This window comes from Cervus canadensis, chromosome 32 (assembly GCF_019320065.1).
Source record: "Cervus canadensis isolate Bull #8, Minnesota chromosome 32, ASM1932006v1, whole genome shotgun sequence".
Lineage (NCBI taxonomy): Eukaryota > Metazoa > Chordata > Mammalia > Artiodactyla > Cervidae > Cervus > Cervus canadensis.
Window position 1 is genome coordinate 35,805,361 of NC_057417.1, and position 27,244 is coordinate 35,832,604.

At 52.9% G+C, this 27,244-nt stretch overlaps 1 protein-coding gene across 1 annotated transcript in view; it reads right to left on the reverse strand.

The window, feature by feature from the left end:
- Positions 1–2,377: 2,377 nt before the first annotated feature.
- Positions 2,378–27,244, reverse strand: part of SEC14L5 (SEC14 like lipid binding 5) — a 36,543-nt gene continuing 11,676 nt past the window's right edge. The window contains exons 3-16 of the mRNA XM_043456472.1: positions 24,295–24,444; positions 23,686–23,817; positions 22,532–22,660; positions 21,245–21,437; positions 17,425–17,537; positions 16,110–16,299; positions 14,179–14,267; positions 14,010–14,080; positions 12,518–12,689; positions 11,026–11,160; positions 9,873–10,007; positions 9,015–9,242; positions 7,656–7,834; positions 2,378–5,236 (exon numbers count right to left, since the gene is read on the reverse strand). Of these exons, the coding sequence (XP_043312407.1) occupies positions 5,128–5,236; positions 7,656–7,834; positions 9,015–9,242; positions 9,873–10,007; positions 11,026–11,160; positions 12,518–12,689; positions 14,010–14,080; positions 14,179–14,267; positions 16,110–16,299; positions 17,425–17,537; positions 21,245–21,437; positions 22,532–22,660; positions 23,686–23,817; positions 24,295–24,444 (2,025 nt within the window). The 3' untranslated portion in view covers positions 2,378–5,127. The remainder of the gene's footprint in view (positions 5,237–7,655; positions 7,835–9,014; positions 9,243–9,872; positions 10,008–11,025; positions 11,161–12,517; positions 12,690–14,009; positions 14,081–14,178; positions 14,268–16,109; positions 16,300–17,424; positions 17,538–21,244; positions 21,438–22,531; positions 22,661–23,685; positions 23,818–24,294; positions 24,445–27,244) is intronic.

Sequence of the window (27,244 nt, forward strand, 5' to 3'; positions counted from 1 at the left end):
CAGCTGCCGTGCCAGCCTGTGATGTTCCCTACAGGGAGCAGGACGCTTGGGTCCCACAGTGGGTGCTGCAGGCCAAAGCGATGGAAGTGGGGGTGATGGAAGACCCCTGGACACAGATCGTGAAAGGTGGACTAGAAGTCCTGGGGGTCTGACTGGGAACCTGGAAAATGCTGTGTGCTGGGCAGTTGCCATGGTGACAGGTATCTCAGCCGCTGAGCTGCTCCGTATACAATCTGAGCATCTGGAAAGACCCCAGAGAAAGATTCCGATCCTAGAGTCGATGGGTGGGTTCTGGGGCTCTGATGCTGCTGTTTTCATCAGATTCTCGAGGGGTCTGCGTCCTGCCTCCAGAACTCAGGGGTTTCAAATGGTGCTTTTCGGTGACCCACATTTCTCAGCAGAGCCTTGGTGGGCACTGAAGGGAGGGGAAGGAAGTGGCCTGGCGAGAAGTTAGAGAGCCACCCGGCACCTTTCCTTCCAGCTCTTTCCAACTCCTTCCAAGCTCTGCCCAAACTCTCACAGGAGCCCCTTGCACCATAAGGCCCGCCTCCTCCGTGGAGGCCCCTGGCCTTGGGGGAAGAATTGGTCCCAGAGGCAGCCCTCAGGCCACAGGGAGGCGGGTTGTGTTGCTCTCTCCTGTCTCCAGACCCAAACCCCAGGGGCCTTCCCGGGAGAAGACCAACGTCACCAGGGCCTGCGGCCCAAACCTGACCCCAGCTCGCCGGCTGCAGGGAGCTCTTTCTGAGCACCCACCAGGCCCACAGGTGCTGGCAGTTCCTCGGAGAGCACCCGCCACAGTGCCAGGACAGCATGGAGAAGCAGGAGGGGTGAATGTGGCAAGGGCTGCTCCCCCTCCCTCAGTTAGAAGCGCTGGGCCTGGCTGGTAACTGCAGCCAGGGTGGGCAGGGAGCCCATCGGGGCCACAGGAAGCACACCTCCTCTGCGCCCCCAGCTGATGGCCCTTGGCCTCCTGCTCCAAAACAAGGGACCCTTTCCAGAATCCTGTGACGCCTGGTGGCCCCCAGGACCCACCTCTGAGTCCCAGGGGAGCTCGCAGGAAGGATGGGTGGCACCCCAGACAGGCGCCGCCCACTCCTTACAGAGGACTTGGCATCCTCTGGTGCATCTCTGGGACTTGGGCAAAACCCAAGGGGAGGGGAGAGTGGCCTGGGAAGGTGGACAGCAGGACCCTCGCCTTCACCTGGGCACCTGGCCAGGAGACCCCTGCATGACTCAGACCCATGACTCGGGGCTGAGTGGGGCCCTGGGGCCGTATTTAATACTCTGATAAACTGCCCATGTCTGTTTTTGCACCGTGTGTATATGCAGGGGGTTGAACAGTGTCACCTGAGAATTCCTGTCCACCCAGGACCGCAGAGTGTAACTTTACATGGAAGTAGGGTCCTTGCCAGTGAGTTCTTGCCCGTGTGCTTGCTTCAGGATCTTGAGAGGAAATCATTCTGGATTTAGACTGAGCCCTAGATCCAATCACTGGGGTCCTCATTAAAGAGACACACAAAGGAGAAGCCGCATAAAGACAGAGGCAAAAGCATTTCCCTGGTGGTCCAGTGGCTGAGACTCTGTGCTCCCAGCGTACCGGGCCCAGGTTCGGTCCCTGGTCAGGGATCTGGATCCCACGTGCTGCAGCTGAGTTTGCACACTGCAACTAAAGACCCCGCACCACAACTAAGACCTTGTGCAGTCAAAAAACTAAATACATATTTAAAAAAAAATTACAGAAGCAGAGACAGGAGTGATGTGGCCACAAGCCAAGGAATACCAGGCACCCCCAGAAGCTGGAAGGATCCTCTCTACAGCCATAGGAGGGAGCACGACCCTGCCAACACATTTATCTCAGACTTCCGGCCTCCAGACTGTGAGAGAATCCATTTCTGTTGTTTTAAGCTACCAAGTTTGTGGTAATTTGGTTTGGCAGCACTAGGAAACTCATACAGTATGTCTGTGCTTCTATATTAAATATGGGATTTCTTTGTGTTCCCCTAATCTCTCCAATCTACTTCCCTGGTAGCTCAGACGGTAAAGTGTCTGCCTACAATGCAGGAGACCTGGGTTCGATCCCTGGGTCAGGAAGATCCCCTGGAAAAGGAAATGGCAACCCACTCCAGTATTCATGCCTGGAAAATCCCATGAACCAAGGAGCCTGGGGGGCTACAGTCCATGGGGTTGCAAAGAATTGGACACAACTGAGCAACTTCACTTTCACTTTCAATCTCTCCAAAAACCAATCTGCAACCCCTTGAGGGTGGTGTGGTCCCTGTTAAACATGCTCTTGAGTCTTTTAAACAACAGCTGAGTTATTCTTGAACAAACCCAGGGAAACCTCCTAGGCAACAGACAACAGAGGGGTATCCAAATCTAAAACGTTTAATGCTTCTGGTCGGAGAAAACAATCAGGTGAATTTAATGCTTTCAGTTGGAGCAAACGATCAGGTGAACAAGAAATGCCGTGTTTTCCTGGCTGAGACAGAATGTGTGATCAGTTCATTTTACATGGGGAGAAATTCCAGACACAGGCTGGGGTGGAGCAGGGGGGGAGTCTCAAATCCCCCTTATTTCAACCTGTGGGGAGACCATTGTATAGCCAGTTGAGGGAAACACCACTCGGAATGAGGCCCTTCTAGATGAGTGGACGTGCCCAGAGAATGCAGTTTCTGCAAAGGAAAAGTCAGAGGGAAACAGCATCCACGCTTCTCTCCAGATGCATGGTGTGTTCGATAGTGATGGGCGTCCTCACAGGATGGAGTCTGGGGTCTTTGGATGAGAAGCATTAAACTATCAGAATAACCACCGACTTTTATTAAGAGCTTTCTGTGTGTTGGGCACCGGGCCCAGAACTTCACATCCACTCTCATTTCGTCCCACTACAACCCAGAGAATGAGGTAGGCACTATTCTATCCCCATTTTACAGATGAGGATGTTGAGGCACAGAGAGGTTAAGTCACCTGCTGAAGGTCACACAGCTCATGTGAAAGGATGGCTGGGGCTTAAACCCCACCTTGTTGAAATTTTAAGACTCAGGCTCCTAAACTCAGTGCCTAGGCAGGTCCTATTGCTAACGGGTCATTTGTGTCCTGGCCACAAAAGGCTAATGAACAAGATGGAGAAAGAAGCCATACCCAGGGGGCTTCCAGCCCTGAGGTTTGGGGAAATTGAGAAGCCAAGAGCTCAGCATCTCCTTCCTTGGATTTTTAATCCCAAGCCTCTCAAGGGTTGAGGAGAGCAGCTGTTGGTTGCTGATGCTCCAGCGTGGGCCCCAGGGACCTCCAGCACGGGAGGGGAACCGTAGCAGATGACACAGTGGTCATCTGCTGCTCCCATGGCCCAGCTCTCTTTGTCTGTTGGGTCACTGGCCCTCCCCCACCCCTCTGTTGCTTCTGGAAGAAATGTCAATCACAGGGCTCCCAGTTGCTTAGCCAATATGTCCACAGGAGTGAGCACTGCCCAGGGCCACAGGAGTGAGTGACTGCCCAGGGCCAGTCAGAGCCTTCCCTGGGATTTGAGATGGAGAGTCTCTTCCTGCCTTAGAAACTGAGAGCCCTGTGGTTGTAGGCTAGGGGCCGCCAGCAGTCACCGTTCCCTCCAGGTGAGGAGAGGACAAGGTCAGCGTGCAAACTGACACAGATCCAAGAGGCCTAGGTGAGGCTGAGGATGGGCACCGGAGTCTGAGGACACTGGGCTCCTCGATGCAGCCGTACCTGAAACAAGACCCACCCTGGGCATCCCAGTTACTGCAGACAGGGAATTCCTGTTCTTGCTTAAGCCTGTTTGAGCTGGGGCTTTCCTGAGGGAGATGAAGACAGCGGGCTCTCAAAAAGATAGGCATAAGGCTCCTCATTGCTCCTGTTAAGGCAAAACCCAAAAACACTAAAGGCAGGTCAGATCCGACTGCAGGATGCCGTGGTGACCTCTGACCTGTTACCTGTTTGCAGGCCCAGGAAATGAAAGGAGAAATGTCCTCAGACCCATGCCCCTCCCATGCAGGAACTTAAAGTCTTTCAATATTGCAGCTGGTACTGAAGATCAGATTTGCCCCCAGTGCAACAGCGACAAAGTCATAGACCCTACCCCACGGGGGGTCCTGATGCATATTGAGAGCCTGGATCCAGCCTTCGCTGAAGCAAGACCTTTTAGATTGGTCAGTTACAAGTGCCCATGAATGGTTACCCTTTTTTGTTTAAGCTGCTGGGAGGTGACTTACAACCCCAAAAGGCATAATTAAACAGGAGATTCCCAGGAGACAAAGGGACCTTCAGAGAATATAAAGATAGTGAGAACTGCTTCATCATTGCCTGGAATTCAGCAAAAACTCTGGGCCTTCCACTGTCTTCAAGTCAAGGGTGGTCAGGATTAGACCTTCCAGCCACAGGCTGTGAAAATGCATTTCACATCCACGGTGGGTGGCTCCCCACAGAAAGTGGAGCCTATAACTTATATAACTGTTTGCCAGCAATATCCTGGGACCCAGGGCGTCATTGTAGGCTTAGATGCTAGAGTGTATACCCATCATTTCTGCTTCTTAGGGAGGGGAACCCTAAGAGTCTTGGGAGGACCCACCTTGTGCTTTTCAGACCAGGGGGTGGGGACAAGCATGTGGTCTGGGCGGGCCCATCACGGTACCTCCTCCACATACAGTGACTGGTCCAGACTGAACACAGACCCTGCAGGCCAACCAGTGTTCTCTGTTCCCCCCTGGCAACCGTGATTGGTTCAGGGATGAGCCTGGGACTCAAGCAGGCTGATAAGACTCAATTCTGGGAGGCTGGATGGAACTTGGTCAGGAGACAGATGCTCTTCTGCACCCAAGCTGCGGGAAAGGGAAACTAACAGTGCCAGGGTCGCCTGAGAAGGAGGTCACCCCAGGGAAGCTGAACCAGAGATGGAGGGGGCACTGAGCCCCCAGACCTGACGGGATCCACCCACCCCTTGACTTTTTATACTCGAAGCCCAGTCATAGATGATTCTGTCCTCGACACCCCAAGAGCCAATGGGGGCCTCCGACAGCCCGACTTTGGCAGGGTACAGACCCAGGGCTGCAGCCCACACGGCCTCCTGGACAGGTGGGGACGTGGGAGGCGAGCAGGCTGCCCCACGGGGCTCGGTCCCTACTACCTGGAGGCCAGGGAGCTGCTGTGGGACGGCGCGGAGGAGGAGGAGGTGGCGGCGCTGAGCTGGGAGAAGCGGCTGGCGCAGGATTCCAGGCTGGACATGGAGCCCCTGGAGAGGAAGGAAACACATGTTGCCTCCTGGTGGTGACACGGCCCTGGGGCCACTGGGAGTGGCGGGAAAGCTGGGGATGATGCCAGTGAAGCCCCAGGGCTCTTCCCACAAGGCTAGTAACCCCCCTGGGTGCAGAGGGCAAGTGCAGAGGGAAAAGCAAGTGAGACTGATGAGACGTGAAGCCTGGCCCACTGCCTGGCAGGGACTTCCTTCCTAGCCGAGCCCAGCCAGTCACCCACCTCTCAGGGGCTTCGCTGACCCAGGGGCCCAGCATGGCCCAGAGGGCACCCCATCATCTCCAGCCTCACCCCTCTGCCTCCTTTCAGCTCCTCCAACACCCACCTCCTGTGTCTCGGGACCTTGTGTCTGCGCCTGCAGCTGGAAGCCTTTCTCTCCCACCCACTTTGTCCATCAAATGCCACCCAGACCACAGAGCAGAGAGCCATCCAGGAGACATTCCTGTGATGACAGACATGTCCCATAACTGTGCCTTCCAGCACGGCTGTCATGGGCCGCGTGGGGCTGCTGGGCACTCAAGATGTTACTAGTGTGACCGAGGAACTGAGCTTTTAATTTTATTTAATTCTAATCGCTATGTTTAAATTGCTGTCTGTGGCTAGTAGCTGTCGTGTTGGAGAGTACAGACTTAGGGCCTAGCTACTCAAAGTGTGGTCCGGGGACCAGCAGCGCAGCGTCTCCTGGAGCTTGCTGGAGATGCCTCAAGAGCTAAGCAATCTGAGTCTGCGTTTTGATGAGCTCCCCCCACCCCCAGGTGATCATGTGCACACGGCCTGGATCTCAACTCGAGTGTCACTTCCCAGAACCTCCCCCAACCCCCCGCACCCTCACCCACCCTGTGCCTGCCCTGGTCCTGGGCTCTGACAGCATCCTGTGTTCAGGCTGCCAGCACCTCCTGAACTATGACCTTGGGGCGAGGACCTTCATGGCATCATCACTGCTCGTGTGTGGCTACGTGGTCTCCTGCTTCTGGATGGTGGACCCTGTCTGCCTGGTCCCTCTAGGACCACCAGTTGCCCACCGAGGGCAGCCTTGAACTGGGACTCTCCCGAGGCATTCAGGGTCAGGGCAGCAGGTTCCCCCACAAGGACCAGACAAGACAGGCTGCAAGCAGCTTCCAGCCTACCCCTTGGCCTCGGCCTGCCGTCCCGGAGGCAGCAAGCCCCCGATACATGTGTCTATGGGTCTGAGTCCCCCTGGGCCTCAGTCTATCTCCCCCACCCTGAGGCCCAGTGGCCAAAACAAGCCACCTCCCAAAGAGGGAATCACCACCCTCTGACACACTTTACTCCCTTTGGAGTAAAGATGCTGGTTCAACATTTCCTTTATTTTTCTTCTGCCTCATGGCTTGTGGGATCTTAGTTCCCTGACCAAGGATTGAACCCACGCCCTAGGCGGTGAAAGCGCAGAGTCCTAACCACTGGACCGCCAGGCAATTCCCAGCCCAGCATATCCTGTGCCGGCTACTTGAGCCCCTAGAATCCCTGCAGCTCCACCTGGGATGTAGGTCCAGACCTGACACCCTCTTGGAGCTTCAAATCTACTCCACAGTAAAGAGTCAGACATGACTGAGCGACTGGACAACAACAAAAGAATCTGAAGCATCATTTTTAGAAGGAAACTGACACAGCCACATCATGAGGCAGGATGCAAAATCACACTTGTTTTTAAAAGACAGAACATGAGTTGTGGCCGATTCATGTTGATGTATGGCAAAAACCATCACAATATTCTAAAGTAACTATTCTCCAATTAAATAAATTAAAAAAAAAAAATTTAAAGATAAAACACAAGGCCTGGAAGAAACCACTGTTGAGTGCTTACTGTATGCACAGACTTTCCCCACCCATCTTATCCTCAGGACAACTGCATGACGTAGGGGCTCCTGTGGTCCCTGTCTAACAGCTGGGGCTCAGAGAGGTAAAGTGACTTGCCTGAGGTCACAGAGCAAGCAGGAAGTGCTGGAGGGCTTAACCTCCCTGTCTCCTCCCCAGCAACACTGGGGGAGAGTTGTCTGTGAGACATAATTCTAGAATGTTCCAGAGCAGTCCAAACCCAGTTTCATGGAATTCTAGGAGTGAGGGAAGGTACAAATAGGACGGCTCAGGCCCCTCTTCTCCCACCCACCCAATCAGTCTGGTATGTGGGCCGCTGTCTGGGGTTTCATTTGAAGGGAAGTCTCTGCAGCTGAGGCTGAAGCAGAAGTGATACAATCGCCCATGATAAGGGGCTGAGCCATTGGAGAGTTTATCAGCGCCCACGGCAGGGCCCCAGCCCTGGAGAAGCTCAAGGGCAAGCAGGGAGGTGAGTGCCGTGCCCCCAGCCTGGAAGAAAGGGACCTCGGGCGTGCTGCGGGCCTGGCCCGGCGGTGGGGGCGGGGAGCCGAGGGGCCCCGTACCTGAAGTCCTCAGATGCCAGCACCTCGTAGTAGTAGAGGAGTTTGCACCTGGGGCCGGGGCTGTGCACGGCCGTCAAGACGTCCTCTACGCCCGGGAGGCTGCAGGCCACGTGGGCAGGGGGGCTGTGCATTCGCCACTGCAGCAGGTAGACGCCAGGCCACCGGGTCACGTGGGAGCCCTGAAACAAGCAGCCAAGCCTCAGGCCCCGGTCCGCCTGGGGAGAGGGGCCCCTTTCTACACCAGCCCGCCAGCAAATCCTTCCTTTTGGGGTGTCCCAAAGTCACCTGTGCTTCCCCTCTGCTGTTACCCCATATCCATGGCAACTGAGAGCCTCCCTCTTAACCTGGTGGGGAAGCCAGGGCTAGGGGGTGCAGGAACTACAGAGGTGTGGTTTGGTTAAAAACCTGGATTCTGTTGGGCTTTCGTCATGCTGAGTGGGATTTGCAAATTGAGGAAACCTGGAGAAGGGATTGTATGGGCTTCCCAGGTATGGTAAAGAAACTGCCAGTCAATGCAGGAGACACAGGTTTGATCCCCAGGTCAGGAAGATCCCCTGGAGTTTCTAGCCTGGCCTGGAGAATCCCAGGAACAGAGGAGCCTGGCAGGCTATAGTCCATGGGGTCGCAAAGAGTCAGATACGACTTAGCAACTGAGCCTACACACGCAGAGAGGGAGCTTAAAGGTGTCTAGAGTTTGCTGAGGGCGGAGGGACAGCCAGATAGGAGGGTGTCAGTTTTCATAAGAGCAACTTTGTAAAAGGGCTGATGTTCAGTGGGACCCCAGGGTGGAAGATGCTGGAGTGTGATGTGACAGCCGTCTGCCCAATTCACTGATGACACCTCCAGCAAGATCTCCACTGCTCACCAGTGCGCGTGTGTGTGTGTGCGTGTATGTGTGTGTGTTTGGGGGCAGTGATGTTTGACCTGCAAGCACCATGGAGTATGGGTGGTCAGCAGGGTAGCCCAAGTTCTGGTGGCACGTCCCCGAGGGCTGTTTCCAGACCTACGGTCTCCCTGCTGCGTGGATGCTGAAACTCGACTGTGCATCAGGAAACCAGGCCGAGGCGAAGGAGGCAGACACCAGGCCCCACGCCCAGGGCTTCCGAGCCCACCCACGCGGCATGGGGCCAGCAACCTGCCTCCTTGACAAGAGTCTCGGGAGGATGCTGAAGATGGGGCCCTGGGGTTCCAGGTCTTGGACCTGCCCGCACCTGTCTTTCTCCCCTACTGTCCCACAGAGTCTCTGAGACTGGGGGCTGGGACCAATCTATGCACTGCTGTTCCCCCGGAACCCTGGCACGCAGCAGACAGTTGGTCCTGTGTGATTGTAATAAATGAATAAATGACCCAAGAGATGACCTGGATGCTCTCCCCTTCCCGGCAGATGAGGGGGGCCTCCACGCAGCTGAAATCTGCACCCAGGGCCCAGCCTCTGTCCGTTAGCTGCCCGCCGGCCCTGGCCCCAGGCTCCCGGGGGCCTGGCGTGAGCGCCTGCTTGGCATGGTACAGACTGAACACCACGTCCCCGCGGAGGATGTCGAAGTCCCAGGTGATGACTGACTCCCTCTCCAGAATCTCCACAGTGACCTGCAAGGGGACAGGTGAGGTCTGAATGTCCAGTCTGGAGGGGGCTGGGATGCGTAAGTCAGCTGCAGGTGTGTGGGTGCCCACCCTGGTCTCTATTCCCCACCCCAAGTCCAAGAATTGCTCTGGACAAACAGATCCACCTCTGTCTGAATCACCTGGGACGATTCCCTGCGCCAGGGTGACCACAGACAGTGACGGGCTGATGTGAGGGTACGGAGGCCAGCCCCCTGCACTGCTCTCCGCTTGGATCAGACTGGGCTAGACTATGGCTGCAACCAGCTCCTGGCTTAGCTTCTGTCCCTAGTGGTAAAAATCCCGCCTGCCAGTGCAGGAGACGTAAGGGATGTGGGTTCAGCAAGATCCTCTGGAGGAAGAAATGGCAACCCACTCCAATATTCTTGCCTGGAGAACCCCATGGACAGAGGAACTTGGCGGGCAACAGTCCATAGGGTGGCAAAGGATACGGCTGAAGCGACTTAGCATACACACTGCCCTCCTTAAGGGTTTCTCCTGAGGCTGATCCTCCTCAAGTCACGGGCACAAGAACCCTCGTCTCAGCCTCTGCTTCAGGGCCCCTGACCTAAGATGACACCCAGCCCAGCGGGCCCTCCCAGCCCGGGACCCCGGCACCTCGTGGGGGGCCCCGCGGAGCACGCTGGCCGAGTGGTAGGTTTCTCTCCACTGCCGCAGCTGGTCTTCATGCTCCTGATCCTCTTCCGTCAGATACAGGGACTTGGGGACCAGTCCTCCTTCAGGGACGTTACACTGGGGGACAAGGACACCGGGTGACAGTCAGGGCCCAGCCAGGCCTGGCTGACCCAGGGGAAGGCGCTCTATGACCCCTGAAACCACACTTAGAACATGCATACAGAGCCTGATGATCGGAGAGACCTGGCAAGCTTGGCAAAATTTCTAGGAAATGTCTCTCTCTCTCTCTCTTTTTTAAATCCTGAAATCATGCAGGATCGCTCTTTGAGATTTTTTTTATTTATTTATTTTTGGCTGCCCTGGGTCTTCGTTGCTGTGTGTGGATTTTCTCTAGTTCCATCGAGTAGGGACTACTCTTTGTTGCAGTGGCTTCTCTTGTTGAGGAGGTCAAGCTTAGTTGCTCCGAGGCAAGTGGAATCTTCCCAGATCAGGGATCAAACCCATGTCCTCTGAGTTAGCAGGCAGATTATTAACCAGTGGTCCCACAAGTGAAGTCCTGTTTGTGATTTCTGCTGGAGAAGGGAAAGGACCTGCCTCCCACATCAGATGAATAAGGGTCACCCCCTGCCTCACCCCCAGGAAGCAATAAAAGGGGTCTGGGGGCACCTCCCTTGGAACGTATTGCCTGATCATCCCTTGCCGTGTGGCTGTAAGTTGGGAATAAATAAGTCCCTTTGGGTACACCAGCTCCTGGGGCCAGGCCACTGGGACATTTGAGTCTCCTCCCCTTGCAGTAGAGGCTGCAAAGTTAGCTAAATGCTAACTGCTGCCTGGCAACCTATTGGATGGGGATACAGAGGGGTAAGCCCTTGACTGGCCTGGTCTCTGAGCTTCTGGGAAACTTCAGCTTTGCTTGAAAGCAGCAACGTAAGGTCCCTCCTCCAGAGAGAAGTCACCTCTCATAGGGGCAGCTTCTAAGACCAGCTCTGCCCCCAAGGAGCCAGCAGGGCCCTTCCCAGCTCAGAGCACGCACAAGGGGTCTGCCCTCCCCCAGCCTCCTGCCACCTGTGGCCACGTCTCCCTGAGGCCACAGACCATCCCCGCCGTGGGCGCGGAGGGTCAGCTGGGGCCTCACCAGGCACTCTCCCCCAAGGAAGTCGGGAATCACATCTTTGTCCAGATAATCGACAAGGCCTCCAGGACCCTGGTAATTGCTGCCGCTGTAGATGAGGAACTTCTGCCTGGTATTCTCGTTGATGAAGGGGCTGATCTGAAATGAGGGAGATAAGGCAGGATGGAAAGATTTTTTTTTTAATTGAGGTGTAACTCACAGAACATAGAGTTAACTATTTTATTTTATTATTTTTTGGCCACCCTGCAAGGTTTGCAGGATCCTAATTCCCCGACCAGGGATCAAACCTGCACCTGCTACAGTGGAAGCTCCAAGTCCTAACCACTGGACTATCAGGGAAATCTCAGAATTAACCACTTTAAAGTGAACAATCCTCTGGCATTTAGTTCATCCACTATGCTGGGCAGTCATCATCGCTAATTCCAAGACGTTTTCATCCCCACAAAAGGAAACCCCAGATCTGCCAGCAGTCACTCCCCTCTCCTTCCTCTTCAGCCCCTGGAAACCACCAATGTGCTTCCTGTCTCTATGATTTGCCTGTTCTGAACGTTTCACAGAAGACTGCCACAATGTGTGGCCTTGTGTGATTGGCTTCTTTCACTGAGCCTCAGGTTTTCAAGGTTCATCCACGTTGTAGTGTGAACCAGAACTCCCTTTTCATGGCAGAATAATATTCCATTGTGTGGATAACCGTGTTTTGTTTATCCCGGATGAAAAGTATTTCAATACTGAACTCTAAGCTGCGTGTCAGTCTGGTTTATCATGGCGTCCCAGTGCTGGGGTGGTGTCTGACTCAGTGAATAGTTGGGGAAGGTGGGGAGGGAAGGAGGGAGGTGGGTGACCAGGCACTTGGCAGAGCAGAGCACAGGCCAATGCCGCAGGCAGAAGATTAATCGGGAGCTAGAAATCCCACTTGGGTGGGTCACACTCCTTCAGACCCCACCCCGGGAGGGGGTCCCTGTGGGCCTCAGCAAGCTGGCTCTCATCTGGTGCGGCCAGCGAGGGGGTGGTGTAGGCAGTGGGAGGTGGGTACCACTTTCCCCACTCCCTCCCTGCTCCAGCGCCCCTGGAAGCACCCTCCTTACCTGTGGCAGCTCTCATGGGGCTCTCGTAATAAGGACATCCCCTCCTCTTGTCCGTCCAGCCCTGGGGTAGTCAGGGCTTGCAGCAGTGGCCAGCCCCTGGGGCCGCTCCATCCTGCCCACCCTCCTGAGAGTGGGTCACACTCCCACTGCAGCCAGCTGGGTGAGTCCTGCTTCCGACCAGGGGTTTGCAGAATCTCAGCTCCCCAACCAGAAACTGAACCCAGGCCACAGCGGTGAAAGCCCGGGACCCTAACCACTAGGCAACCAGGGCACTCCCAGAAGGGGTGAGCTCTATGGGAAATGAATTAAACCTCAGTCAAGCCGTTACTGAGAAGAACTGATCTAGGATAATCAGACAGGCAGATCCCAGAGGGACCCTCTCCCATCTCAGGCTCCTTGCTCTTTCTCACCAGCGTCCAGAGCACGGGGAAGACGCGGGGGGCTCGCACGATGAGCAGCCGGCCCAGGGTCTCGGGGTAATTGCCCTCCACCACCTCGATCATGCGCAGCAGGGCCTTCACCCCCGGCCGCCACAGGTGCCGCAGGCTGAGACCCTCCAGATCCACCAGGCAGGTCCAGGAGCTGTGGCAGAGATGCCCGCCTCACTCCACCTCATTCTGCCACCCCTCAGAGCCCCCAGCACCATCTGCAGGGACCCAGGGGCCCACGGACAGGGACGGACGGAGAGTCTCAGTGAGGCAGCCACTGGGGCAGGGACTGGGGACACTCCCGTGGACCCTCCCGCCGTGGGGAGGCCACATGGCACTGGGGTTCTCAGCACGTGCACCAAGGCCGGAGTGCCCAGATTCAAGTGCATGAGGGCTGAGTGATGTGGGCGGAGTCCTCATCAGGACGTCAGCGATGTGTTACTAATAATTGTTGAAAAGAGGTACCTGCCTGCTAAGTCGCTTCAGTCGTGTCCGATTCTTTGTGACCCCATGGACTGTAGCCCGCCAGGCTCCTCTGTCCATGGGGATTCTCCAGACAAGAAAACTAGAGTGGGTTGCCATTTCCTTTTCCAGGGGATCTTTCCCACCCAGGAAGGGTCTCCCGCATTGCAGGCAGATCCTTTACTGACTAGCTGTGAGGGAATCCCTGGTATCCCCTCTTAAGTCATTCTTTTTGATAAGCCATGAGGAAACCCTAGGGCCTCCCAGGTGATACTGGTGGTAAAGTACCAATGCAGCAGACGCAAGAGACATGGGTTCGATCCCTGGGTTGAGAAGATCCCCTGGAGAAGGGCATGGCAACCCAGTCCAGTATTCTTGCCTGGAAGATTCCATGGACAGAGGAGCCTGGTGGGCTGCAGTCCATAGGGTCACAAAGAGTCAGACTTGATGGAGGCAATTTAGCATGCACGCAAGAAAACCCTAGGAAGTGTTTACAGAAGAGGAAGCCCCAGCTCAGAAAGGTTAAGTGCCTTTGGGGGTGACACCCCTGTGAGGACTGGTGTGGGGGAACTCCACTCAGGAATAGGAGTTTGGGGCAGCCAGAGGGGGCGGTGGGTCACTGGATGAGCCCCGACACCTGCAAGGTCCAGCTGCCTGGGAGATGGCCAGGGTGGATCTTGGGGGTGGGAGAGCCAATCTCAAAAAGCCAGGAGGCTGCGTGACACAGGCAGAAAACCCATGAGCCGGAGCCAGCCGGAACCAAGTTCCAAGCCCAGTTCCGCCCCACCCCCGCTCAGCAGCCTTGGATGACGTCACCACGCCGAGCCTCGGTTCCGCCCTCCATAAAGAACAAGGACACCTTGCCTCATCAGGGTCACTGTAAGAATTAGGGGAGGGCATCTCTGTGAAGTGTCTAGCAGGCTGCCAGGCCTGGCATCCATGCGCAGTGAAGCTTGGCTGTTTTTACTGTTTGGGGGGGCGTGCCCCCACCACCCCAGGCCCAGGTTCTTGCCTGATGGGACGGCCAAACTGTTTCGTGTTCCCTTCACACCGCTTCTGTCCTTCCTCGTTGACGGAAAGAATCTAGAAGGCAGAGAAGGGGCTGGCGGACGTTTTCTTGGCTGCTCCGGCCAGGGGCAACCCCGGGGTGGGGGCTCCCGGGAGCAGGGACCCTGACTCACGTGCTTCAGCAGCACCTCCTCCCCCACGGCCTTCATCAAGCCCTTGGTGTCCATGTGGCCCAGACGCAGGATGTACAGTGGGCGGCCGTCTTTAGGGTGGGGGGAGGGAGGAGGGGACAAATGGGAGAAAGAATTACATAATGCTTAGGATACATTATGCTATATGTGCATGGTCAATCGCTCAGTCACATATTGTATATATATATAACACACTATATATATTGTGAAAGTCGCTCAGTCGTGTCCGACTCTTTACTATCCCATGGACTGTAGCCCGCCAGGCTCCTCTGTCCATGGAATTCTCCAGGCCATAAAAATGGAGTGGGTAGTCACTCCCTTCTCCAGGGGATCTTCCCAAGCCAGGGATCGAACCCAGATCTCCTGCATTGCAGGCAGATTCTTTTTTTTTTTTTGGCAGATTCTTTACCATCCGTCTGTGCCACCAGGGAAGCCCATATATAACATACTATATGTACTGTATATATATATTAAGTTTAATATTTTATACATATTATATACATACAATCAATTCTTATTATTTGCAGTAGTTAATTTCTATAAAGTCACCTCGAATACTAAATCAGGAAACACAGAACCACTTCTACTGGGCGAGACAGGAGGTTAAGTTCCTGCCAGCCTCTGGCCATGACATTTTTGTCAGTCGACCAGTATTAACTTTGTTTTGAGTGTGTTTCTATTTGAGGACATCTTGTTTGTGTTGTTGATTCATTAGTAACTCGTGCCTGAAAGGAGCTTATCAAACATGAATTTTCTCCATAAGGCACATCACAGCCTTCTTGCACTTAGGAGCATAGCACTTTCCCGTGACTCAAAATCAACACACAAAAAAAACACAAAATGCAAAAAAACAAAAGAAAGTAATGGCACTAAATAGACTGCAGAAAGGAGACTCATTTATATTAGGAGCTGAACCAAGGAGACAGAAGGACACTTGTTTGGCCTCAGGTGGGAAGGGACGCACTCTTTTGGTCACTCCATCCATGAAGGACAGTGAAAGCATCTTGAGCATTGATTTGTGGGTTAAAAGTAAATTTTAATGAGCAGGCAAATTCACACATACAGAATCCATGAAGAACAAAGATCGACTATATATTGAAAGCAAGTGTGCCAACCAGTTTTTCAGGAGACTCGAGCACTTGCCCTGATCAATACATATGAATTTTTAATATTTTAATTTTGAACAAGGACATTGAAAAGTGTAACAGGTGCTGGCTTCAATGGCACTTTCACTTTGAAAAACTCAGAGATGATATTTGTAGTGGGTTGCCCCAAAATTCATGTCCATCCACAACCTCAGGATGTGTCCTTGTGCGGAAATAGGTTCTTTGCTGACATGATTAGTTAAGGATCTCAAGATGAAGCCATGCTGGATCAGCTTGGGCCCAGGAGAGAGAACAGCGAGATACTGAGTGGGGGGAGGTTGTGTGAAGACAGAGGCAGAGAATGGGGGCGGGGGCGGGGAATGTGACCCCAAGCCGAGGAATGCCTGGAGCCACCAGACGCCAGAAGAGGCAGGAAGGATCCTTCCCTAGCGCCTTCAGAGGGACCACTGTCATGCTGACACCTTGATTTTAGATTTCTTGCCCCCAGAACAATGAGAGGATGGATTTCTATTCTTTCAGCCACCCAGTTTGAGGTCATTTGGTATGGCAGCTCCAGGACACTAACGCAGTATTCTGCAGACAATAAGTAATGATGGGCTGCCCCTGCCCCTGGGAGAACCATCTCATCTCAAGCCCAAATGTCTACCCCAGCTCCACCTTCACATTGGCCGTCATCTCAAAGGCATCTCCAGATGCCCAGCAGAACCAAAAGGGAAAATAACAAGCTGCTAAAAGAAGAGGGGCATTCAAAGCACATTCAGTGGTGACCCCAGCGTGCCCTCCCCGTCATGCAGGTAAGGGACGCACCTACGTCATGGTAGTGCCAGCCCCCGGCGTAGAACTCCTCCAGGAGGGCGGGGGGTCGCCAGGTCTCTAGGAGGAGGTCCACCTGGTGCTGCTCTCGCCAGCTCAAGGACTGGCACAGCATCTCGCGGGCCCGGTCCAGGTGGAAGTCTCGAGCCCGCAGGAAGCGAAGGATGTGTTCATCTTTGGGGATCTGAGGGGAGAGGGAGGAGAACGCCCTTAGCAAGGTATTCCCTAAACTGAGATTGTCACTTGTAATTCGGTCCTGTGTGTGTGTGCACTAATATTGTGCCCATTTTACAGATGGGAAAACAAGCTCCCAACCCAACACTAAAGTAATTCCCTTGTCTGCCTGCCCAGTAGGGGGAGGTGAGGAAGGGCGAGCAACTCATAACGAGGCTGGAAGCTCTTATTCAACAGAGCTGAAGGTCAGGACCTACATGCATGGTGGACCATGATGTTGGAGGCTTAGAGTCTAAAGACAACGTTCACATGCAGTCAAAAATCAACCCTCCCAAGCCATTAAATCTCTTGGTGGAGGGCTTCCCTGGTGGCTCAGTGGTGAAGAATTCCCCTACCAGTGCAGGAGACATGGGTTCAATCCCCAGTCCGGGGAGATCGCACGTGCCACGGGGCAGCTGAGCCGGTGCTCCACAACTACTGAGCCTGTGCTCCAGAGCCCGGGAGCCGCAACTACCGAAGCCCTGAGCCGAACTACTGAAGTCCACGTGCCCCAGAGCCCGTGCTCCGCGGCAAGAGAGGCCCCCGCAATGAGAGGCCCGCGCATTGCAGCTAGAGTAGCCCCTGCTCGCCTCAGCTAGAGAAAAGTCCATGCAGCAACAAAGACCCAGAACAGCCAAAAACAAATAAAACTTTAAAACAAATTGTTAAGATGGTAAATTAAAAAAAAAAAATCTCTTAGAAAAGAACAGTATGCGTGGTTTTGTAAACGTAGGGCTACAGAGCAGTGACTGGGCTCCCCAGGGGACACTGGCAAGGTCTGGAGCCACTTTTTGTTTTCACAGCTGGGGGAGAAGAGCCCCTGTCCTCTCGTGGGTGAAGGCCAGGAATGCTGCTTGACACCCTGTGTACACAGGACAGCCCCCCATAAAGAGCTGTCCAGTCTTAAACGTCAACCGTGCTGAGACTGGGAAACACTACTATCAGTGCTACGTACAGAAGGCATGAGACAGGATATAATAAAAAGAAGGTGAGATAGAAGTGTCTGGCATTGCTAATCACCCAGCCTTGGGTACCTGGCCCATCCTGCCCACCCCGTGCCTGAGGCTGAGAGGCTGCAGCCCCGGCCCCCACCCACCTTGCCTTTGTGGGTCTCCTGCAGCCAGCGTCTCAGCTGGACCAGGCAGCTCTCCTGCATGGGCGTGAGATGGCCCAGGCACCTCTCAATGTAGTCCGCGTCCAGCTTGTCCCCTGGAGGAGAAGAGGGGGTTCAGAACAAGCAGGAGACACTGCACTGTCTACCCTTTCTGGAACCCTCACCTCCCTGGCTGAATTCGAATCTGAAATGTAGTTCCAAGTGTAGGGCAGTCCTTTCACCAAAGAGCCGCTGGTCTTCAGATCTAGAGTTTCCAACCCATTTGCAAGGCGATCTGAAAACTCAGGCCAGGGCTGGATCTCACCGTGGTGAATGATATGCCCCTTTGACTCTCGGAAATCAAGATCATTCCTACCCTCTGGGAATGTCAGTTGGTGCAGCCACTGTGGAAAACAGTGTGGAGGTTCCTCAGAAGACTCAGTATAGAGTCACGATGTGATCCAGCAATCCCACTCGTGGGCATACACACAGACAGAACTCTAATTAAAAAAGATACATGCACCCCAGTGTTCATTGCAGCAGTATTCACAATAGCCAAGACATGGAAACAAACCTAAATGTCCACCGACAGATGAATGGATAAAGAAGATGCGGTAAATACATACATACAACGGAGTATTACTCAGCTATTAAAAAACAACAAAACGATACCATTTACAGCAACAGGGATGCAACTAGAGAATATCATACTAAGTGAAATAAGTCAGAAAGAGAAAGACAAGGGCTTCCCCAGTGGCTCAGGGGTAAAGAATCACTTGCAATGCAAGAGCTGCAGGAGACGAGGGTTCGATCCCTGTGTCAGGGATGTCTCCTGGGGGAGGATTATGGTAACCCACGCTAGTGAAAAAAAAAGACAAAATATGGTATCACTTATATGTGGAATCTAAAATATGGCACAAATTAACCTCTCTGCAAAACAGAAACAGACGTAGAGAACAGACTTATGGTTGCCAGAGGGGAGAGAGGGAGGAAGAGGGATGGACTGAAAATTTGCGGTTAGCAGATATGAACTATAATATTTATTTTTGTATTTGTTTTATTTAGGCCATACCATGTGGGATATTGGGCTTCCCTGGTAGCTCAACTGCTAAAGAATCTGCCTACAATGCAGGAGACCTGGGTTTGATCCCAGGGTTGGGAAGATCCCCTGGAGAAGGGAATGGCTACCCACTCCAGTATTCTTGCCTGGAGAATTCCATGGGCAGAGGAGCCTGGCAGGCTGCAGTCCATGGGGTTGCAGAGTCAGACACAACTGAGCAATGTTCACCTTCATGTGGGATCTTAGTTCCCCGAACAGGGATGGAACCCACGTCCCCTGCACAGGAAGGCAGATTCTTAACCACTGGACCACCAGGGAAGTCCCACTGTCATCTGCTCTTAACTGCTGGGGTGGCAGATGCTGGCATGGTGAGGCATATGGGCATCCTCGACCCTCAGCACTGGGTGGAGATGGTCCATAAAGCACCGGCTCCGTGGGCACAGCCCCTTCTCCACGTGTGGAGGGCACAGTCAGAAAACAAACGGAATGACTGCACACCCAGAAGCAGGACCCAGCATTTCCCCCAGAACAAAAAGAGCTCAGGGCTGGTGGTCATGACAACCGCTCCAGTAGGCACCTGGGTAAACGGATGCTGCGAGGGGAACCACCCAGACTCTGCAACCCCTCAGAGTGGTCAGAAGTGGAGATGCTGCAGATGGGGAGAGGGCAAGGCGGGGATGAGGGAGGAAACATAGGTGAGGCAGGAGACACCAGCTTCCTTCCAGCCTCCAGGAAGATGTGAGGCCCTTTCTCCTGAGCACAAAGGCTCAGTGATAGAGAGTGTGGAAGGGGCAGGACCCTGCCTCCCACCAGCCATCCTGAGAACCAGCTCTGCTGGTGGACAGCGCAGACAGGAAGGGGCAGAAGAAGGGCAGGTATTGTATAAATTTTTTAAAATATTTTAAAAGCACATGTACAACAGCAGCTAGTTAGGGCACACAGCTGGTGCAGAATAAATACTGGTTGAATGAATGAATTTTGTTGTCCCTAAACACAGCCCCCCAGATATATTTTTGGTTACATGATATATCTCTGCATCAGGCAAGCCCTTACATTTCAATGGCCCCAAAGAGAAAACAAGCATTGTGAGCATTAGTGCATACGGTTAAAACTGGATTCATGGGGCATGTGCAATTTTGTGTCCCAGGTATTTTCCTTTAACAAATTATTGTGAATGTTTTCCAGGTCAATAAAAGTCAGAAATATGACAGAGGGCTAATTGCTTTAATATGCAAAGAGTTCTCACAAAACAATAAGAAATTGATGAGAAAATAGGAAAATGGATATAGAACAAAAAAAAAGAAATTCAGAGACAAAAAAAAAGAAGAAGAAGAAGAAAGGAAAGAAGAAACAGTCACCAAACATAAAAAAATAAAACGTGACCTCACTCATAAAGAAGAAGTGGTCACTAATTCACCAGTGGTCAGCCTGCCTTTCAGAAGTTTAAAGCATTTACTAATAGTCTTGGGGTAGCTGGGGTGAAGTCAGGAACAGATGCAGCTACTCATTTATAGTGGAAACATTGACTAGCACAACCTCTTGCAGGCCTAATTGGTAAATGTACCAAAATTTTAGTTGCCTATAATATTTGACTCAGCAAATCAACTTTTAAAATTATATGCTATATACATGCTCATGCAAATATTTTTTAAAACCTTAAGCACAAAGAGGTACCACATTATTTGTATTTAAAATTAGAATGGAGAGATTTCCCTGGCAGTTCAGTTACAACTCCATGCTTGGGGCTTCTCTGGTAGCTCAGAGGCTCAAAGAATCGCCTGCCGATGCAGGAGATACAGGTTTGATCCCCAGGCTGGAAAGATCCCACAAGTCTTGGAGCAACTGAGCCCGTAGACCACAACAACTGACGTGAGCTCTAGAGCCTGTGCTCCACAACAAGAGAAGCCACCGCAGCGAGAAGCCCATGCCCCACAAATAGAGAGTAGCCCCCACTTGCTACGACTAGAGAAAAGCCCGGGAAGCAACGAAGACCCAGCACAGCCAAGACAAAAAAATAAAGACTCTGTGCTTCCGCTGCGGGGGGCATGGGTTCACTCCCCGGTCAGGAACACATGCTACATGGTTCCATGGTGTGGTGTGGGGGGGTGGGGGGGGTAGTGCAAATAAAAATTAATAAATAAAATTTAAAAATAAAAAGGAATGGAAACAATCTACATGCCCATCAATACAAGACTAAATAAATTAATTAAAATAATAAATAATCAATGTTTATTAACAAATCATGGTGCAACCACACCACAAAATACTGCAAAGTACAACAACACATGCACTGATCCAAAAAGTTGTTCCAGCAACATTAGTAAATTTTTTAAAAAAGCAAATTATCAAGTGGAATGTATATACACTCTCATTTGATCAATGTAAGTTCCACATGTGTGTGTGTGTATAAAAAGTGTGTGTGTGTATTATGTATGTATATGTGCCTAGATAGTCTCAGGAGAGGAAAGGAGTCTTACTTCCTACTTCACATCTGAGCAGTTTGAATTTTTTCTATCATGATCATGCATTACTCCTTTAATTTAGAATGCTAATAAAACCCGAGGAAAGGGCAGATCAGCCCATTCCTGATGCAGAAACGAGCCAGTCCTGGAGCAGAGAGAGGGCAAAGCAGCTGAGGGAGGGAGGAAGCTGAGCCTGACTCCAAGAGGACCCCTGGCCACCCTCCCCACCCCAGCCCCTCCCAGGAATAAGCAGGCCCACCGTGGCTCCCAGGGCAGACCTGGCCGGCTGCCTGAGACCTACCGTCAGTACTGACTGACTCGGGAGCCGGGTCCTGGGCACTGCTGGGCCCACAGACCTCCAATGATCTGGGCTCCCTCTGCCCAGCCTGGGAGAGGGCGTCTTCCTCTCGGGCGAGGGCAGGCGTCCACCGGGGAATGTGAGAGGTGCCCTGGGAAATGAGCTCGTTCAGGTAATGCTCGATCACCTCCTTTCCCTGGAAGCCAGAGACACATCAGTACTGCGGAAGCGGGCCTGGGCGTCGCCCATCACTGGCTCCCACCCCAGCCTGACACATGGCTACAGAGCAGTTGAAATGAGCAGGTCCAAGTGGAAAAGTGCTGGGCATGCTGCATACACACCAATTTCTAAGGCTTGGACCCAAATGAAGAAAGTGTAATAGCCCACAAGTAAGTTTTATATTTGTATATTTTATATTTTAAAGTATTTATATGTTAAATGTTATATATTGACTTCCCTGGTGGCTCAGACGGTAAAGTGTTTGCCTACAATGCAGGAGATCTGGGTTCAATCCCTGGGTCGTGAAGATCTCTTGGAGAAGGAAATGGCAACCCATTCCAATCCTATGGACAGAGGAGCCTGGTAGGCTACAGTCCGTGGGGTCACAAAGAGTCGGACACAACTGAGTGACTTCACTTTCACTTTCATTATATATTTATTATACATATGTATAAATATATTTTTTAATATTATAAAATACTGTATATTTCATATTTTTATTTGTCTACCTGATGCTAAGAGCCATCTCATTGGAAAAGACCTGATGCTGGGATAGATTGAGGGCAGGAGGAGAAGGGGGTGGCAGAGGATGAGATGGTTAGATAGCATCACCGACTCAATGTTCATGAATATGAGCAAACTCTGGGAGATAGCAGAGGACAGAGGAGCCTGGTGTACTGCAGTCCACGGGGTTAAAAATGAGTTGGACACAACTTAGTGATTGAATAAGTTTTCTGTTGAAAACATGTGAATAGAAATATAATTTAAGTAAAATGAAGTTCACCTGTTTTGCTGCACTAACAAGCCTCTAGTCAGTGACGGTCTGAGATCTTTAAACCAAGCACCACACAAAGTCCCTCTGCAGAGCCCAGGAGCATCGGGACAATGACTCTGGTTCCCTGTGCTGGAGCAGGTGCTTTCCACGTGATATGACTTGATTAGAATAGCCATTCTACAGATGAGGACACTCGGGTTGAGGAAGGTTAAGGGTCTCAGGGTTGCAGATCAGAGTCTGCAGGCTCCAAGGTCTGTGTACCTTCCTCCCCATGACCAAGGGAACCCACCTCTTACCCTCTTGACGTTGGCCGTGTACTGCCTCATGGCGATCTTCTCCAAGGCGCTTTCAAAGCCAAAGAAGGACCGGATGTCAAGTGAGGCAGATTGCTCAAAGCAAGTCCAGTCTTCATTCTCAGGGTGGACCTGAAAAGCCAGGCAGGGGCGGCAACACAGGCTCAGTGTGGGGGATGACATGCCCTCTCGGGGGGCTCTCGGTGACCTGGACCCAGCCAGAGCGGGCAGTGGGCAGCATGTCACAGCCTGGCCAGGGGTACCAGCAGTACCTGGCCAGGATCACAGCAGTACCAGGGGGCTCTGTCCAGAGAACAATGCGAGGTCTAAACCTTAGAGAAGACGGCCTTCTCAGGAGGGACCTGAAGAAAGTGAGTCTGAAGTTCCAGTCCCTTAAAAATTATACATACACAATGATGAACTTCCCTGGTGGTCCAGTGGTTGGGAATCCACCTGCCAATGCAGGGGACGTGGGCTTGATCCCTGGTCTGGGAGGATTTTACTCGACACTGGGCATCTAAGCCTGTGCACCACAACTACTGAGCCCGTGGACCCTAGAGCTTATGCTCTGCAACAAGAGAAGCCACTGCAGGGAGAAGCCTGGACACTAGAGAGTAGCCCCTGCTTGCCACAACTAGAGAAAACTCATGTGCAGTGACAAAGACCCAGCACAACCAAAAAGTAAGTAAAAAATAAAATAGATTTTTAACAAAGTATGCATATGTGATATATTTAAATAAATATTTAATATATCATAAATTATGCATAAATACTATATTTTAAAATGTATTTGTTGTGAAAGTGTTAGCCATTCAGTCATACCGACTCTGTGACCCCATGGGCTGTCCATGGAATTCTCCAAGAATACCGGAACAGGTAAGCCATTCCCTTCTCCAGGAGGATCTTTCCCACCCAGGGAAGGAACCTGGGTCTCCCGCATTGCAGGCGGATTCTTTACCTTTTGAGCCACCAGGGAAGCCCCATATATAACAATATATGTTTTTATTTCAGCTGTGTCTGTGAACTGCAGGTGTCAGGAGCTCCTGCATCCTCTCTGACATCTCCCTGGGAGGGCGGGAGCCGCCAGGATCTCACCGACCTCTGGGCCCAGCCCGGTGAGTGGGGGATCCAATCCCGGCGGCCAGCCCCTGGCTCACCCTGTAGCTGCAGTTCTCCTTGACCACCACGCGGTTGGCGAAGGTCTCGTTGTGCGCTTCGATGAGGAGCGTCCTCTCCTTCCTGTTCAAGACGTTTCTTTGCACGAAGACCACGTGCTCCACGCCAGCGATCTGCAGGAAAGAGACAGCAGGGTGTGCAGGCTGGCGTGAGGTGAGGAGGGCTGGGGGCACGAATGCCGAGGACTGTCACCCCCCGGACCCCGGGAAACCCCGGGGTCTCGCCCTGACCACCAGCCCAGCCCGGATCCCTGGAACTCTGAATTCGGGGAATCCCCGGACTTGTGGACCCTTGGTCCCCTGCCCGGCGCCAGCCCACCCGCCGGGACCCCTGACTCAAACCCCTTCCCCCCACCTCCCGGGCCCTGGGACTCGCTGTTGGCCCTAGTTCTCCGGACAATACCCAGCCTCAGCCCAGCGCCCCCGGCCCTTCTCTCCCCTGGACCCGGGAGGCCCCCAGTCCAGAACCCGCTTCAAGCACTGACACACGCGTGTGCCCACGCCTGAACCCCGCCCCCTGTCCCAGGTCCCCGCCTGCCAGCCCCTCCCCCGCGGGGCCCCCGGTTCTCCAGGGACCCCCTCCGCGCCCACCTTGCGCAGCAGCCGCGGGGCCTCCACGCGCAGCCGGCAGCTCCGCTCCACCACGTGCACCGCGCCGTCGGCGCTGCGGGACTCGCGCAGGACCTCGCTGCCCAGGAAGACCGGGATCTGCGGGCAGGTGGGGAAGCGCTTCTCGTAGGCCTGGGGGCGGAGGGGCGGGGGCCAGGTGAGCGCCAAGGGGGCCGGGGGCGGCCAGAACACCTCCTCCCTCCCCCCCAAACCTGGCTGGGCCCTTGTCTCAATTCCAGGACGAGTCATCCAGAGAGGAGAAGGGTGTCTCCCCTGGGGAAAGAGCGGTGACCACGGACCGTATTACCGCAACTCTGGTCTTAACCTCTGTTCTGGGGCAGGGACACAGGCGTGCCTGAGCCCTGACTTGGCAAATCACATTTTGACTCTGTGTGAAATGAAATATTTTCAGCCCTACAGCCCTCCGGGGGAAGCAAGTCTTTTCCAAATGCAAATATCTGAGCCCAGGTGAAACAAAGCCAGCTCTCTGGAAGACATCAGGTACTTCCTCCCTGTTGAGCAGCTGGGGAGAGGAGAGGAGGCCTTCCTCCACACTGGCCACCCCTTACCTTAAACAAGGGATCAAGAAATTCGTATGTGAACAATAAAGAAAGCAGGATTGGTCCCAGATAGCTAGACACATATGAAAGAAATTATTTCAGCAAGCCCGGACTCTTGCATCTTCCTATACATAGAAGATCGCTAAATTTCTCCATGTGAGAGATTTAGCTTTTCTTAAATTAAAAGTCGTCTTTTAATATTCAGATTACCTGCCCCTTGCTACAAACTTGTATATAGCCTGGCTCCTCCCTTGCCTCCTGGGGGTCAGCTCTCTCTGGGTCACCTGAGATGCTGTCTCTGGGACTCCAGTCCTCACATTCCCACCAAATAAAACCTAACTCTCAACTTTGGCTCAAGTCCTAACATTCCCACCGAATATAACCTCTCAACTTTTAGGTTACAGGTGTTGTTTTTTTTTTTTTCCCCAGTTGATGTTCGTTTGAGTTTTTGCCCTCTGAAGTGGGCTAGTTTGGGGCATTTTAAAAGAAAGCATGTTTCAGGGGGGAAACAAAAGATGACAAAACCAACACTCCTTCACGATTTAAAAAACAAACAAGACTCAACAAAGTAGGAATAGAAGGGAACTTGCCCAATCTGATAAAGGGCACATACAAAAACCCCAGCTAACATCATGCTCAGTGGGGAAAGGCTGACACTTTCCCCTAAGATCAATTTGAACTGTGGTACTGGAGAAGACTCTTGAAAGTCCCTTGGACAGCAAGGACCAGTCCATCCTAAGGAAAATCAGTCCTGAATATTCATTGGAAGGACTGATGCTGAAGCTGAAACTCCAATACTTTAGCCACCTGATGTGAAGAACTGACTCATTGGAAAAGACTCTGATGCTGGGAAAGATTGAAAGTGAGAGAAGGGGACGACAGAGGATGAGATGGTTGGATGGCATCACTGACTCAATGGATATGAGTTTGAGTAAGCTCTGGGAGTTGGCGATGGACAGGGAGGCCTGCCTGGCATGCTGCAGTCCATGGGGTCACAAAGAGTTGGACACAACTGAGCAACTGAACTGAACTTCCCCTAAGATCAGGAACTAGGCAGGGATGCCTGCTTTGGCTGCCCGCATGTAGCCCTCTCCTGGGGGTTCTAACCAGGGTGGTTAGGCAAGTGAAAAAAATAAAAAGCCTCTAGATTGGAGGATGAGAGGCCAGTTCCCCAAAATGCCAGGGTCGGAGCCAAAGGGGGAATCAGGGGCGGGGGTGGGAAGTGGGGGCGTGCCAGCATCGGTGGCTGACAGTATTCAAGCAGGGTTTGCTCCAAGAGCCTGTCACAGCCACGTGTCCCGGAATCAGGATCAAAGTGAGCTCCAAAAATAGGCGTGAGCTCCAAAAATAGCGCCGGCATCTGAGGACACACACCTCCTCCCCATCCCTGGGGGAGATGGCACCACCCCGCTCAGAAGGGCAGAAGCGGGGGAGGGGCAAGGAAGTAACGCCTGGTGTCACTCAAGGTCCCATGAGGCCAGCCTAGCGCATCCTGCACCAGGGTCAGGAGGTCAGGGCTGCCTCCATGTCTAGAGGCTGGTTGCTTTGTGCAAACACACCAGGGTCAGAATAATTCTCCTCGGGGAAGAATGAACAGTGGGGTTCCTGGGGTTCTGGACTCAGAGGGCTGGCAAGGGAGGCCCCCTGAGAACAGTCTCCTTGCTTCACATCTCAGGCCACCTTGGACCCTCTCTCAGAGGAAGGCATTGTGGACTTCCCTGGTGGGCCAGTGGTAAAGAATCCGCCTTGCAATACAGGGGGCAGGGGTTCAATCCCTGGTCCGGGGCGATTCCACGTGCAGCGGGGGAAGTAAGCCCCACGCAGCACAACTACTGAGCCCGCACTCTAAAGCCTGTGCTCCACGAGAGAAGCCACGACCAGAGAGGTTTCCCTCACTCACCACACCTAGAGAAAGCCCATGTGCAGCAGCAAAGACCCAGCGCAGCCAAAAATAAGTAAAGAATTAAATTAACCAACAACAAAAAAGGAAGGCGTTTCTCCACTGAGGACAGTGCTGCTTTAAGTAGAACTTGGCGTGGGGTCCAGTACCTGGTTTGAAGCCCAGCTCCACCCCTTCCCAGAGGAGAGGCAGGTCCGTCTTTTCTCTAAGCCAGTTTCATCACCTGGAAGCTGGGCACAGACCAGATTATCTCATGCAGAGCCTGGCACAGAGTAGGCACCTAGGATTTTTATTCTCCAGGCAACAGGACTCAAATTGTATAGCTCAGGTTTTCAAGCACCAAAAACAACTCCCCCCAACCCCAGGCCCTTCTGAGCAGGGGGAGCCAGAGGAACTGGGGTCGGCCCCACCTCTGTGATGGGCAGAGGGATGCTGACTTTTTTTTTTTTTAATTATATGGAGGGAAAGGTGC